The following is a 13,891-nucleotide window of genomic DNA, read 5'->3' as shown; positions in this document are numbered from 1 at the left end:
ACGCCACATTGGGCGACATGTGCTCCGGATGGGGATGAAATGAAGACACCACAACACCCAGTCCTTGAGCGGAGAAAATCCCTGGCCCAGCCAGGAATCAGACCTGGGCCCTTAGGACTGCAATCCGTCGCGCTGACCACTCAGCTATCGGGGCGGACCCCTCCTGTGGTGAATAAGGATGATGCCACTCCACGGACTACCTCTTTGTTTTTGGCACCCAGCGTTTGTCTCCAGTAACGATCCGTGACGGAAGGTCCTGGTTGTCGGTCTCGAAACGCTCCAACAATTCGGATGAAATGCCCTTTCTTTGAATCTTGTGGTCCGCTGTCAGCATTAGTGGAACCCATCATGAGCACATCTTTGAATAACCGAGAGTCTGTCATTGCAAACACACTTCCAGTATTGATCGACAACTGGAGAGCCAATTGTCGAGTTATCGGCACGAATAATGGCATCCGCACGATTCAGCAGGTCTGGAGCAGTGGCTGTGACAGGACGTCCCGAGCGTGGCTGACCGTGGAGATCTGTTTCTGCATCTCCTGAGGCTGCGACTTCCTTTACCCATCGCCCAACTGTAGTGCTGTCAACTGCAGCATCGCCATACACTACACACAAAAGTTTTCTTCTTCTGCACACAAGTATTCAATAGCAGCACACTGCTTGTAACGTGAGTCGTATGCAGACGCCATTTTGACGCTGTACTACGGCTCTGCCATCTGCCGGAACGGTTCGAAACTCCACCGGCGCACAGAACAAACATCAAATGTGAAGCACCAACAAGGACATTTGTCTGTGTATATTAATGGCTGTTTCATAGAATGTGGGACATTACTTATTGAGCCGGCCGAAGTGGCCGTGCAGTTAAAGGCGCTGCAGCCTGGAACCGCAAGACCGCTACGGTCGCAGGTTCGAATCCTGCCTCGGGCATGGATGTTTGTGATGTCCTTAGGTTAGTTAGGTTTAACTAGTTCTAAGTTCTAGGGAACTAATGAGCTCAGCAGTTGAGTCCCATAGTGCTCAGAGCCATTTGAACCATTACTTATTGAACAACGCTCGTACATGTCCAGTGAATAAGTACGTCCTATTGGTAGTCGTTCAATGTACTGTGTTTCTTTTCTGAACTTAGGTTCAAATTCAAGAGTCCCCACATGCAAGGCCCTTCTATTGTCAAGATGAAGAGTTGTAGGTGTCGGTGTTAAAGCAGTTTTCCAGCAGGGTGTGTGTGTGCTGTGTCTGCAGGTGTCGGTGAGCACGGAGGAGCGAGACTTCTGGCTGCCTGGACAGCGGCTGGAGCTCCGCGTCACGGCTGAGCCCAACTCGCTGGTGTGCGTAGTGGGGGGCCGGCCGGATGTGGCGGGGGCGGGGGCGGCGGAGGCGGTGGCGACGGCACCGCCGGGGGCGGCGGCCGCCCCCGCTGAGGACAGGTGAGCCGGCAGCACCGCGCTGTCACACAGTACGCTATACTCTAAAGTACCAAAGACACTACACTACTGGCCACTAAAATTGCTACACCAAGGAGAAATGCAGATGATAAATGGGTATTCATTGGACAAATATAATATACTAGAACTGACATGTCAATACATTTTCAAGCAATTTGGGTGCATAGATCCTGAGAAATCAGTACCCGGAACAACCACCTCTGGCCGTAATAACGACCTTGATACACCTGGGCATTGAGTCAAACAGAGCTTGGATGGAGTGTACAGGTACAGCTACCCGTGGACCTTCAACACGATACCACAGTTCATCAAGAGTAGTGACTGACGTATTGTGACGAGCCAGTTGCTCGGCCACGACTGACCAGACGTTTTCAATTGGTGAGAGATCTGGAGAATGTGCTGGCCAGGGCAGCAGTCGAACATTTTTTATATCTAGAAAGGCCCGTACAGGACCTGCAACACGCGGTCGTGCATTATCCTGCTGACATGTAGGGTTTTGTAGGGATCGAATGAAGGGTAGAGCTACGGGTCGTGACACATCTGAAATGTAACGTCCACTGATCAAAGTGCCGTCAATGCGAACAAGAGGTGACCGAGACGTGTAACAAATGGCACTCCATACCATCACGCTGGGTGATGCGCCAGTATGGCGATGACAAATACACGCTTCCGATGTGCGTTCACCACGATGTCGCGAAACACGGATGCGACCATCATTGATGCTGTAAACAGAACCTGGATTCATCCGAAAAAATCAGGTTTTGACATTCGTGCACCCAGGTTCGTCGTTGAGTACACCATCGCAGGCGCTCCTGTCTGTGATGCAGCGTCAAGGGTAACCGCAGCCAGAGTCTCCGAGCTGATAGTGCGTGCTGCTGCAAAAGTCGTCGAAATGTTCGTGCAGATCGTTGTTGTCTTGCAAACGTCCCCTTCCGTTGACGTGGCTGCACGATCCGTTACAGCCATGCGGATAAGATGCCTGTCATCTCGACTGCTAGTGATACGAGTCCGTTGGGATCCAGCACGGCGTTCCGTATTACCCTGCTGAACCCACCGATTCCATATTCTCCTAACAGCCATTGGATCTCGACCAACGCAAGCAGCAATGTCGCGATACGATAAACCGCAATCGCGATAGGCTACAATCCTACCTTTATCAAAGTCGCATTTCTCCTCCTTACACGAGGCGTCAAAGCAACGTTTCACCAGGCAACGCCGATCAACTGCTGTTTGTATATGAGATATGGATTGGAAACTTTCCTCGTGTCAGCACGTTGTAGGTGTCGCCACCGGCGACAACCTTGTGTGAATGCTCTGAATAGCCAATCATTTGCATATCACAGCATCATCTTCCTGTCGGTTAAATTTCGCGTCTGTAGCACGTCATCTTCGTGGTGTAGCAGTTTTAATGGCCAGTAGGGTAGTAATACATAAATATGCAAACAGGCAGAATACGGCGCTGCGGTCGGCAACGCCTATATAAGACAACAAGTGTCTGGCGCAGTTGTTAGATCGGTTACTGCTGCTACAGTGAAAGGGTGTCAAGATTTAGGTGTGTTTGCACGTGGTGTTATAGTCGACGCACGAGCGATGGGACACAGAATGAAATGAAAATTTTCCCGTACGACCATTTCACGAATGTTCCGTCAGTATCAGGAATCCGGTAAAACATTAAATCTCCGACACCGCTGCGGCCGGAAAAAGATCCTGCAAGTACGGGACTAGCAACGACTGAAGACAATCGTTCAGCGTGACAGATATGCAACCCTGCCGCAAATTGCTGCAGATTTCAATGCCGTGCCATCGAGTGTCAGCGTACGATAATTCAACGAAACATCATTGATGTGGGCTTTCGAAGCCGAAGGCCCACTCGTGCGCTGCACGAGACAAAGCTTTATGCCTCGCCTGGCTTCGTAAACACCGACATTGGACTCTTGATGCTGGTTTCAGCTTGTATCAAGCGGAACGGGTACAGAGACAACCTCATGAATCCATGGATCCTGTATATGAGCAGGTGACTGTTCGAGCGTAGTGGAGGCTCTGTAATGGCGTGGGGCGTGTGCAATTGGAATGATACAGGATTCCTGACAGGTACGAGTCTGATAATTGACACATACGAAAGCAACCTGTCCGATCATCTGCATCCATCGAGGTCGATTGTGCAGTCCAACGGACTTGGGTAATTCCAGCATGACAGTGCGACTCCCATCACGTCCAGAATTGCTACAGAGTGGCTCCACGAACACCCTTCTGAGTTTAAACACTTCCGCTGGCCACCAAACTCTCCAGACACGAACATCATTGAGCATATCTGGGATACTTTGCAATGTGCTGTTTATAAGAGACCTCCACTCGTACGTCATGGGAGATGGTATTTTGAACATTTCTGTAAAGAAGGCCAGTACCTGGGGGAGAGGATGGGGGGGGGGGGGGGGGAGGGGCGGAATTCTGGGAATATCACTATTCTCGAGGGCACAACTCGCCAACAAAGCATTTCCAGACACATGTTGTAATGAAAACTTTTTATGGCTACATATAGGGAATACATACCTGAAATTATAGCCTCTGTTTTTAAAACACCCTATAACCACTACATATAAACTGTGAAAGTGAAAGTGAAAGTGAAGAAGAATTAAATGATCTGCTGAACGGAATGGTCTAATGAGTACACAGTATGGTTTGAGAATAAATCGGAGAAAGACGAAGGTAATGAGAAGTAGTAGAAATGAGAACAGCGAGAAACTTAACATCAGGATTGATGGTCGCGAAGTCAATGAAGTTAAGGAATTCTGCTACCTAGGCAGTAAAATAACCAATGACGGACGGAGCAAGGAGGACATCAAAAGCAGACTCGCTATGGCAAAAAAGGCATTTCTAGCGAAGTCTACTAATATCAAACACCGGCCTTAATTTGAGGAAGAAATTCCTGAATTTGTACGTCTGGAGTACAGCATTGTATGGTAGTGAAACATGGGCTGTGGGAAAACCGGAACAGAAGAGAATCGAAGCATTTGAGATGTGGTGCTATAGACGAATGTTGAAAATTAGGTGGACTGATAAGGTAAGGAATGAGGAGGTTCTACGCGGAATCGGAGAGGAAAGGAATATGTGGAAAACACTGATAAGGAGAAGGGACAGGATGATAGGACATCTGCTAAGACATGAGGGAATGACTTCCATGGTACTAGAGGGAGCTGTAGAGGGCAAAAACTGTAGAGGAAGACAGAGATTGGAATACGTCAAGCAAATAATTGAGGACGTAGGTTGCAAGTGCTACTCTGAGATGAAGAGGTTAGCACAGGAAAGGAATTCGTGGCGGGCCGCATCAAACCAGTCAGTAGACGATCAAAAAAAATTAAATAAAATAAATAAACTGCTTTATACCAGGTGGTTATAATTAAACTTCACATTTAACACTTTATAACAAGGAAACTAATTACCGTACGAGTACCAAATTTGATACCATTAATGTCCAGAGTATGGGGTGTACGATTTCCATGCGTCACATCGTCACCGTCTAGTTCCAACTATGGCCACCAGGTGCCCTAATCAGTCATCGTGATTTATAGTCTCCCACATCTGACAAGTCGCAATGGACTTGTGCACGTGTCAACATGAGCCTGGACAAGAGGAGCGCGGCGAATGGTGAACCTCTATTATGAAAACAACAGCTGCACTTCGAGAATATCGGCGGCTGGAAGGATTACGAAAGGGTTCTCTTTGTCCACCCGGTGTGCGGAGCATTATGAAGAAGTATGAATCGACTGGAGAACTGGACGTCGCTCTGGGAAGAGGCCGACGACCAGTTGCACCACAGGTGGTTGATGAAATTGCTACGGCAGACAACGCTGCGCGCAATTCCCGATCGCCAGGCAGTGGGGGTGCTGTCACGACAGATGAACATCCTGCGGTCCACTGTACGGAAGGTGCTTCGAACCATTCTCCAATGGTATCCGTACAAGAGCCATACCGTACAACAGCTTGCAGCACAGGATGCACAACGACTTGTTCATTTCTCTCTCCACTTTGTCGCATGGATTGAAGTTGACGAACGCTGGTCCTGCACCGTCGTATGGACAGACGAAGCTCATTATTCTCTGACGGGTGAGGTGGACGCACTGAATTGCTGAGTGTGGAGATCTTCACCTCCAGACATTGGGCACTACGTTCGTCTGTATGGTGAACCTATCACAGTACAGTGTGGCATCAAGGCTACGTCCATTATCAAGCTGTTCTTTTTTGACCAGGTTGGCGCTCAAGGGCCAGAGACGTGGAGTGTGACTGCCCAGAGCTACTGTGATATACTTCGCCATCATGTCATACCCTCCCTACAGGAGGGAGACGTATTGAAGTCAACAATTTTCATGCAACATGGGTCTCCACTGCACATCGCTCGTTAAGTTTATCTGCTTCTCCGGAACACGTTTGGAAACGATCGAATTATCGGCCGATCGTTTGAAAATGCTTGTCCGGCACGATCACCTGATCTCATTCCCTGTGCTTTCTGGTTGTGGGGCTACCTGAAGGACAGAGTTTACCAGGGGAACGTTCACACACGTGCTGCTCTGAAGCGCAGCATATCAAGAGAGGTAACCAGCATACCTGTGGACATGCTTCGTTCTGCTGTGCATTTAGTCTCTTCTGGTGGACGCCATATTGAGCCGTTTTGTAGCAGTAATGGTACCGGTATGTAATGGTACGATGTACCGTAGCTGCACATTAAAAGGGATTCAACTGAACCGATTGTGCAATCAATGTAGGCTTTCACGGCCGGTATTGTGTTCACTTAAAACGTCCGAGCTGATAGGCCGTGGTCGAAGTATAAAACTCTCCCCTGACGTTTCGTCTCCGACTGCGGGAGACATCCGCGGAGGTACAGCGGCGAACTGTGAAGAGAACTCGAGGAAGCGCAGACTGCCAGTAAGAGACCAGCCAGATGGTATCGCTATGTCGATGACACGTTCGTAGTATGGACACACGGAGCAGAGGAGTTGGATGCCTTCCTGACACATTTAAACAGCATTAATGCGAAAATCCAATTTACTATGGAGACGGAAAGGAATGGGCAATTGAATTTCCTGGATGTGTCTCTGATTAAACGACGGGACGGAACGTTGGGCCATAAGGTGTATAGAAAGGCCAACGTACTGATTGTTATCTGCATAAAGATTCAAACCACCACCCTAGACAAAAAAAGAGGTGTAATGAAAACCTTGATGCCAGCCGGGGTAACCGTGCGATTCTTGGCGCTTCAGTCTGGAACCGCGTGACCGCTACGGTCGCAGGTTCGAATCCTGCCTCGGGAATGGATGTGTGTGATGTCCTTAGGTTAGTTAGGTTTAAGTAGTTCTAAGGTCTAGGGGATTGATGACCTTAGAAGCTAAGTCCCATAGTGCTCAGAGCCATTTGAGCCATTTCAAAACCTTGGTTGACAGGGCGTACAAAATTTGTGAACTTGTTTGTTTAAAAGATGAGATTGAACATCTACGGTCAACTTTCGTGAAGAATGGCTCTTCTAGCAAGGATATAGATCGAGCACTTCGCTCTAGGCAGAGAATCAGGAGCAACGACGAACAGCAGTCGCCCAAGGGCAAAGTTTTTCTTCCGTTCATTAGTAAGGTCACAGATCGCATTGGGAAAATTTGAATCAAATATGGGGTGGAAACTATTTTCAAACTCACCAGGAAAATAAAAGAATATTTAAGAGCGGCAAAAGATGCACGACACCCTTTGGCTACACCGGTGGTATATAAAATTCCTTGTAGTTGTGGACAGGTTTACATCGGTACCACAAAGAGGTGAACACCCGTCTTGTTGAACATAAGAGGAATTTCCGCCTGGGTCACACGGATAAATCGGCCGTAGCGGAACATGTTTACCGGGAAGGTGATTATGAAATAGTGTCGGAAGTTCCATGCGGCTTTTCGCGGTTGATGCTGTAGTATACAGAGAAGTTGCAGATTTAGAAAATTGCAGCGAAATGCAGGAAGATCTGCAGTGGATAGGCACTTGGTGCAGGGAGTGGCACCTGACCCTTAACATAGACAAATGTAATGTATTGCGAATACATAGAAAGAAGGATCCTTTATTGTATGATTATATCATAGAGGAACAAACACTGGTAGCAGTTACTTCTGGAAAATATCTGAGAGTATGCGTACGGAACGATTTGAAGTGGAATGATCATATAAAATTAATTGTTGGTAAGGCGGGTGCCAGGATGAGATTCATTGGGAGAGTCCTTAGAAAATGTAGTCCATCAACAAAGGAGGTGGCTTACAAAACACTCGTTCGACCTATACTTGAGTATTGCTCATCAGTGTGGGATCCGTACCAGGTCGGGTTGACAGAGGAGATAGAGAAGATCCAAAGAAGAGCGGCGCGTTTCGTCACAGGGTTATTTGGTAACCGTGATAGCGTTACGGAGATGTTTAGCAAACTCGAGTGGCAGACTCTTCAAGAGAGGCGCTCTGCATCGCGGTGTAGGTTGCTGTCCAGGTTTCGAGAGGGTGCGTTTCTGGATGAGGTATCGAATATATTGCTTCCCCCTGCTTATACCTCCAGAAGAGATCACGAATGTAAAATTAGAGAGATTCGTACGTGCACGGAGGCTTTCCGGCAGTCGTTCTTCCCGGGAACCATACGCGCGTGGAACAGGAAAGGGAGGTAATGACAGTGGCACGTAAAGTGCCCTCCGCCACAGACCGTTGGGTGGCTTGCGGAGTATAAATGTAGATGTAGATGTAGATGTAGAAATAAAATTCAGCGAGACGAGCGTCATATCAAAAACCTCGCATTATTATGCACGCATGTATAGAGAGGCTATGGAGATTGATAAACACCGTAATAATTTTAACAGGAAAGACGAAGGTGTTAAACTGGATAAAATTTGGATGTCAGCGTTGCACCGCAAGCGTGACGATCGATTACTTTCAATCGAGAATGTTGGCGTTACCAGAGACAGTCTCATAGCCGACGCCACGTGATGGACAGTGGCGCCCTCTGCACTTCCGATATAATCAGCGCTTCCTCGAGTTCTCTTTGCAGTTCGCCGCTCTACCTCTGAGGATGTCTCCCGCAGTTGGAGACGAAACGTCAGGGGAGAGTTTTATACTTCGACCACGGCCTATCAGCCCGGAAGTTTTAAGTGAAGGCGATTGTGCATTATTTCTCTTCCGCCTGCCCTTCACATTAATCCTAACAAGTTTTGTGCTTGTTCAGTAATTAGTTTCCGTGTTATAGCGTCTTAAATAGGGAGCGTTTAACTGTAACCACCTAGTATATACACTGAAGAAACTGGTACACCTGCGTAATATCTTGTAGGGCACCCGCGAGCACTCAGAAGTGCCGCAGCATGACGTGGCGTAGACTCGACTAATGTCTGAAGGAGGGCTGGAGGGAACTGACACCATGAATCCTACAGGGCTGTCCATAAATCCGTAAGAATACGAGGGGATGGAGAACTCTCCTGAACAGCTCCTTGGAAGGCATCCCAGATATGCTCAATAATGTTCATGTCTGGGGAGTTTGGTGGCCAGCGGAAGTGCTTCAACTCAGAAGAATGTTCGTGTAACAACGCTGAGCAATTGTGGACGTGTTGTGCTGCTGGAATTGACCAAGTCTGTCGAAATGCACAATGGACATGAATGGGTGCAGGTGATCAGACAGGTTGCTTACGTACATGTCACTTGTCAGAGCCCTAACTAGACGTATCAGGGATCCCAGATCACTCCATCTGGACACGTCCGACGCCATTACAGAGCCTCCACCAGCTTGAACAGTCCGCTACTGACACGTGGAGTCCAGGGATACATGAGGTTGTTTCCATAATCGTACGCGTCAATCTGCTCGACACGACTTGAAACGAGACTCATGTTTCCAGTAAACAACAGTCCAATGTCGGTGTTGATGGGCCCAGGTGAGCCATAAAGCTTTGTGTTGTGCAGTCATCGAGGGTACAAGAGTTGGCCGTCGGCATGGAAAGTTCCATATCGATGAGCTTCGTTGAAAGGTTTGCACTTTCACACTTGTCGATGGCCCAGCATTGGAATCTGCAGCAATTTGCGGAAGGGTTGCATTTCCGTGTGTGTGTGGTTTGAGGTTTCCGGGCTCTAAACAGCGTGGTCATCAGCGCCCAGGTTGCATTTCTGTCACGTTGAACGATTCTCTTCAGTCGTCGTTGGTCCCGTTCTCACAGGATCTTTTTCCGGCCGCAGTGATGTCGGTACACTGGTGAAATGGTCCTACGAGAAAATCCCCACTTCATCGCTACCTCGGAGATGCTGTGCCCCATCGCTCGTGCGCCAACAATAACACCACGTTCAAACTCACTTAAATCTTGATAACCTGCCATTGTAGCAGCAGTAACCGATCCAACAACTGCGCCAGACACTTGTTGTCTTATACAGGCGTTGCCGACCGCAGTGCCGTATTCTGCCTGTTGACATATCTCTGTATTTGAATACGCATGCATATACAAGTTTCTTTGGCGCTTCAGTGTGAAAAAAACAAGTATGGGCTTCAAATGCAAACGACGTAATCCAGTATGGCATCTGGCAAGTACTGCTCAGGGTCATGGAATTCGACGACGCATCTACACTCATGCGCATAAATTAAGGATAATTGCAGAATGTGGTGCCACACAACGTGGCACTACACAAAACTGGCGCTAATAGCATAGGCACATAGGGACATACGACACAGATGAGTAAGTCCACGGTATTGGTGATAAGTTGAGAAAACCGTCCCGAAACACGTGTACTACAAAACACCACTGTTTCCTGCACATGTACCCCGACATCAATATGGGATATGATCACCATGCACATGTACACAGGCTGCAGAACTGGTTACTTTGGATCAGGTGGTCGAGCAGCTGCTGGGGTATAGCCCCCCATTCTTGCACCAGTGCCTGTCGGAACTTCTGAAGTGTCCTAGGGGTTTTAAGACGTGCAACGATACGTCGACAGAGAGCATCCCAGACGTGCTAGATGGGGTTTAGGTCTGGAGAACAGGCAGGCCAGTCCATTCGCCTGATATCTTCTGTTTTAAGGTACTCCTCTATGATGGCAGCTCGGTGGGGCCGTGCGTTATCATCCATCAGGAGGAAGGTGGGACCCACTGCACACCAGAAAAGGCAGACATACTGGTGCAAAATGACGTCCTGATACACCTGTTACAGTTCCTCTGTCAAAGACTTGCAGGGCTGTAGGTGCACCAATCATAATCCCACCCCACACCATCAAACCATGACCACCATACAGGTCCCCTTCAAGGACATTAAGGGGTTTGTATCTGGTTCCTGGTTCAGACCAGATGAAAACCCTGCGAGAATCACTGTCCACAGTATACCTGGATTCGTCAGTGAAGACTTACTGTGTTCTTGACACCAGGCTTTACGGGCTCTCCTGTGACCAGAGGTCAGTGGAATGCACCTTGAATGTCTGGGCGAATAAACCGTGTCTGTTCAGTCGTCTGTAGACTGTGTGTCTGGAGACAACAATTCCAGTAGCTGTGGTAAGGACCCGAGCAAGGCTACCTGCAGTACTCCGTGGCCATATGCGGGCACTGATGGTGAGATATCGGTGTTCTAGTGGTGTTGTATACTATGGAAGTCCCGTACTACAGCGCCTGGACACGTTTCCTGTCTGCTGGAATCGTTGCCGTAATCTTGACATCACACTTTGTGGCACATGGAGGGCCCATGCTACGACCTGCTGTGTTTGACCAACCTCCAGTCGCCCTAGTATTGTACGCCTCATAACGTCATCAGTATGTGTTCTTTCAGCCACTTTCAACTCACAGTCACCATTACCACGTCTGAAAACTTCTGCACACTTACTTGCTGCACCGAACCCTGAGACGCACCAACAAACCTCTCCGTATGTGGACTGCTGCCAGCACCACAATGCGACGACTGCAAGTCAAATGCACCGCATGGTCATACCCCGAGGTGATTTAAACCCGAAAACTCCTCACCAGAGCGTTGTTTCACCATGTATCAGCATTATCCTTAATTTATGAGCATGAGTGTGGTTAGCCACAATCATCTGCACAAAGCAAAAATCTAACCGTCTTCTCCTGTGTCTCACACTCAGGATTGCTTCACAATGTGAAACTGTACTTGTTATTGACATGTCTGCGTAAGCAGAAGAAACCATCAAAGTCTTAAAACAATTTATTGGACTGTTCAATTAAGCAAAAAGAAATTCTCCAAGTATAACACCAACACAAAACAGTGATCCGTCTTCGAATCACGACTACATACAAGAATAATATAGAAAAGATATTACTATGGTAAAACAGAGAAGACACATGAGTTGGAACAAAACGGCGGGGAAAAAACAGTAGACACATGAATATAAAAAACATGAAGCCGTTCACACTCGATGACAATCCACACTACAAACTGTTGACACGACGCACAAACACTGAAGATGTCGATGGCACTGGTGAACGATGGAGTGCGACGGTGAACACTGAACACTAAACACGACGGCACACACGAGACACTAATGGCGATGATCTCCGGCGCGCGAATGTCCACGTAGCGTGTGCGAGTCTGGGGACCTGCCAAGAGGGGAAGAAGGGTGAGGGGGGGAGGGGAGAACAAAGATGCCAATGGCTGAGGAGATGGGGGGAGGAGGAGAGGGACAGGGGAGGGGGAGCCCGGGGAGGAGTGGGGAGAAATGGAGGAGGGAGGGAAGGGGAGAGAAGGGAGGGAGGGTGCCCAAAGGAGGAATCACAGGAAGAGGGAGGGAGGATCAAAGTTGGTAGTAGGGGTAGATGGAGGGGAGGAGGGCATCATCAGGAAGAGGCAGCTGGCGGAAGCCACCGTAGGAAAGCGTAAGGAGGGTGGAGAGATGGAGACTGGGCGGGACGTGGGAATACAGGCGCGGCAGCGAGTGGGGGTGGGAGAGGATGGGGGAGACAAGCGGATGAGGAGGATCGAGTTTACGGGAGGTGTACAGGATCCGTATCCATTCGAGGAAAAGGTGGGGGAACGGAATGAGGTCGTACAGGATCCGCGTGGGGGAGGGGAGACGGATGCGATAGGCGAGGCGGAGAGCATGGCGTTCAAGGATGTGAAGGGATTTCGAAGACCCAGGCAGGATGGGCGTAACAGAGGATAGGGCAGATGAGGGATTTATGGGTGTGGAGTATGGTGGAGGGGTCCAGACCCCAAGTACGGCCGGAAAGCAGCTTGAGGAGACGGAGTCGGGAGCATGCCTCGGCTTGGATTGTCTGGAGATGGGGGGTCCAGGAGAGGCGACGGTTGAGGGTGACGCCAAGGTACTTAAGGGTGGGGGTGAGGGCGATAGGACGGCCATAGATGGTGAGATAGGAATCGAGGAGGCGGAAGGAAGGGGTGGTTTTGCCTACAATGATCGCCTGGGTTTTGGTGGGCCGATGTGCGGCCGAGCGCCGGCCTTAATAGCGCTTCGGCGGATGAGTACCTCGGAACTATTATCCATCACGTGGTTTGACGTGTTAAAATAGTTCCTGCATATGCAGTGACCTGTTCCTTATGTTTATGTGGGCCGGTAGTGGCCCCTGGTGGCCGCTGGTGTCTTTGCTGTGTTGTTGTTATTGTTGTTGTTGTTGTTGTTGTTGTTGTGGTCGTTCATCAATGTTGCCTGTCGAGTGTAGTGCTTCGGTGTGCCTGCGAGGCGGGCAACCCGCGGCTGCATGCTGTCAGTTTGGTTGCTGATTAGGCGCCGTGATGTCTGGTGGAGCAGGCCACAGGAGTTATCACTTTCTGCGAGAGGACAGCGTCACTTATGGTGATGAACTCCTTCTGACAGAGCTTTTGAATGAGACGTTATCGGTTAAACATCTGATGCACCTGTGGTTGAGACTGGAGACGAGAGGACGGCCGTTTTTCTCTCCCGTGTTGCAGGAACGGCACCGGATCGTGGTCCGGAGGCGTGCTGGACTTCCAGCAGGCGGGCCTGGATGTGTTCCAGCGGCGCTGCGTGCGCGCCACCCCCAGAGGACCCCGCGTGGCGGCGCTGCGCCAGCAGAGGGCGCCCACCCCGGGGCAGGCGGCGGCGGCGGACGGGTCTGGAGGCTACGGCCTGGGCGCGCTCCAGCTGGGCGTCGACCATGTCTGGCTCTGGCGCTGCTTCAACTTCAGGTACTCCGAGCACTCCCACAGTCCGTAAACACAGATGTTTCTATATGTAAACTGAAGGGCGGTCACCGCTATCAGTTCCATCGGGACATTAAGTGGAATCAGCGGCGATGAGTGAAAGTGTGTACCGGACCGGGATTCGAACCTAGGACCTCCTGCTTACTAAGCAGGTGCAACTCTGATATTTCTATATGTAAACTGAAGTGCTGTCACTGCCATCAGTTCCATTGGAACGTTAAGTGGAATCAGCGGTGACGAGGGAAAGTGTGTACCGGACCGGGATTCGAACCCGGGACCTCCTGCTTACTAAGCAGGT

At 49.5% G+C, this 13,891-nt stretch overlaps 1 protein-coding gene across 1 annotated transcript in view; it reads left to right on the top strand.

Annotated features, from left to right (window-relative positions):
* LOC126214956 (C3 and PZP-like alpha-2-macroglobulin domain-containing protein 8) overlaps positions 1-13,891 on the top strand; it is an 877,403-nt gene that overhangs the window by 673,163 nt on the left and 190,349 nt on the right. Inside the window, exons 11-12 of the mRNA XM_049941592.1 lie at positions 1,240-1,377; positions 13,487-13,578. Of these exons, the coding sequence (XP_049797549.1) occupies positions 1,240-1,377; positions 13,487-13,578 (230 nt within the window). The remainder of the gene's footprint in view (positions 1-1,239; positions 1,378-13,486; positions 13,579-13,891) is intronic.

This window comes from Schistocerca nitens, chromosome 12 (assembly GCF_023898315.1).
Source record: "Schistocerca nitens isolate TAMUIC-IGC-003100 chromosome 12, iqSchNite1.1, whole genome shotgun sequence".
Lineage (NCBI taxonomy): Eukaryota > Metazoa > Arthropoda > Insecta > Orthoptera > Acrididae > Schistocerca > Schistocerca nitens.
This window is presented reverse-complemented; position numbering and strand designations above follow the sequence as displayed.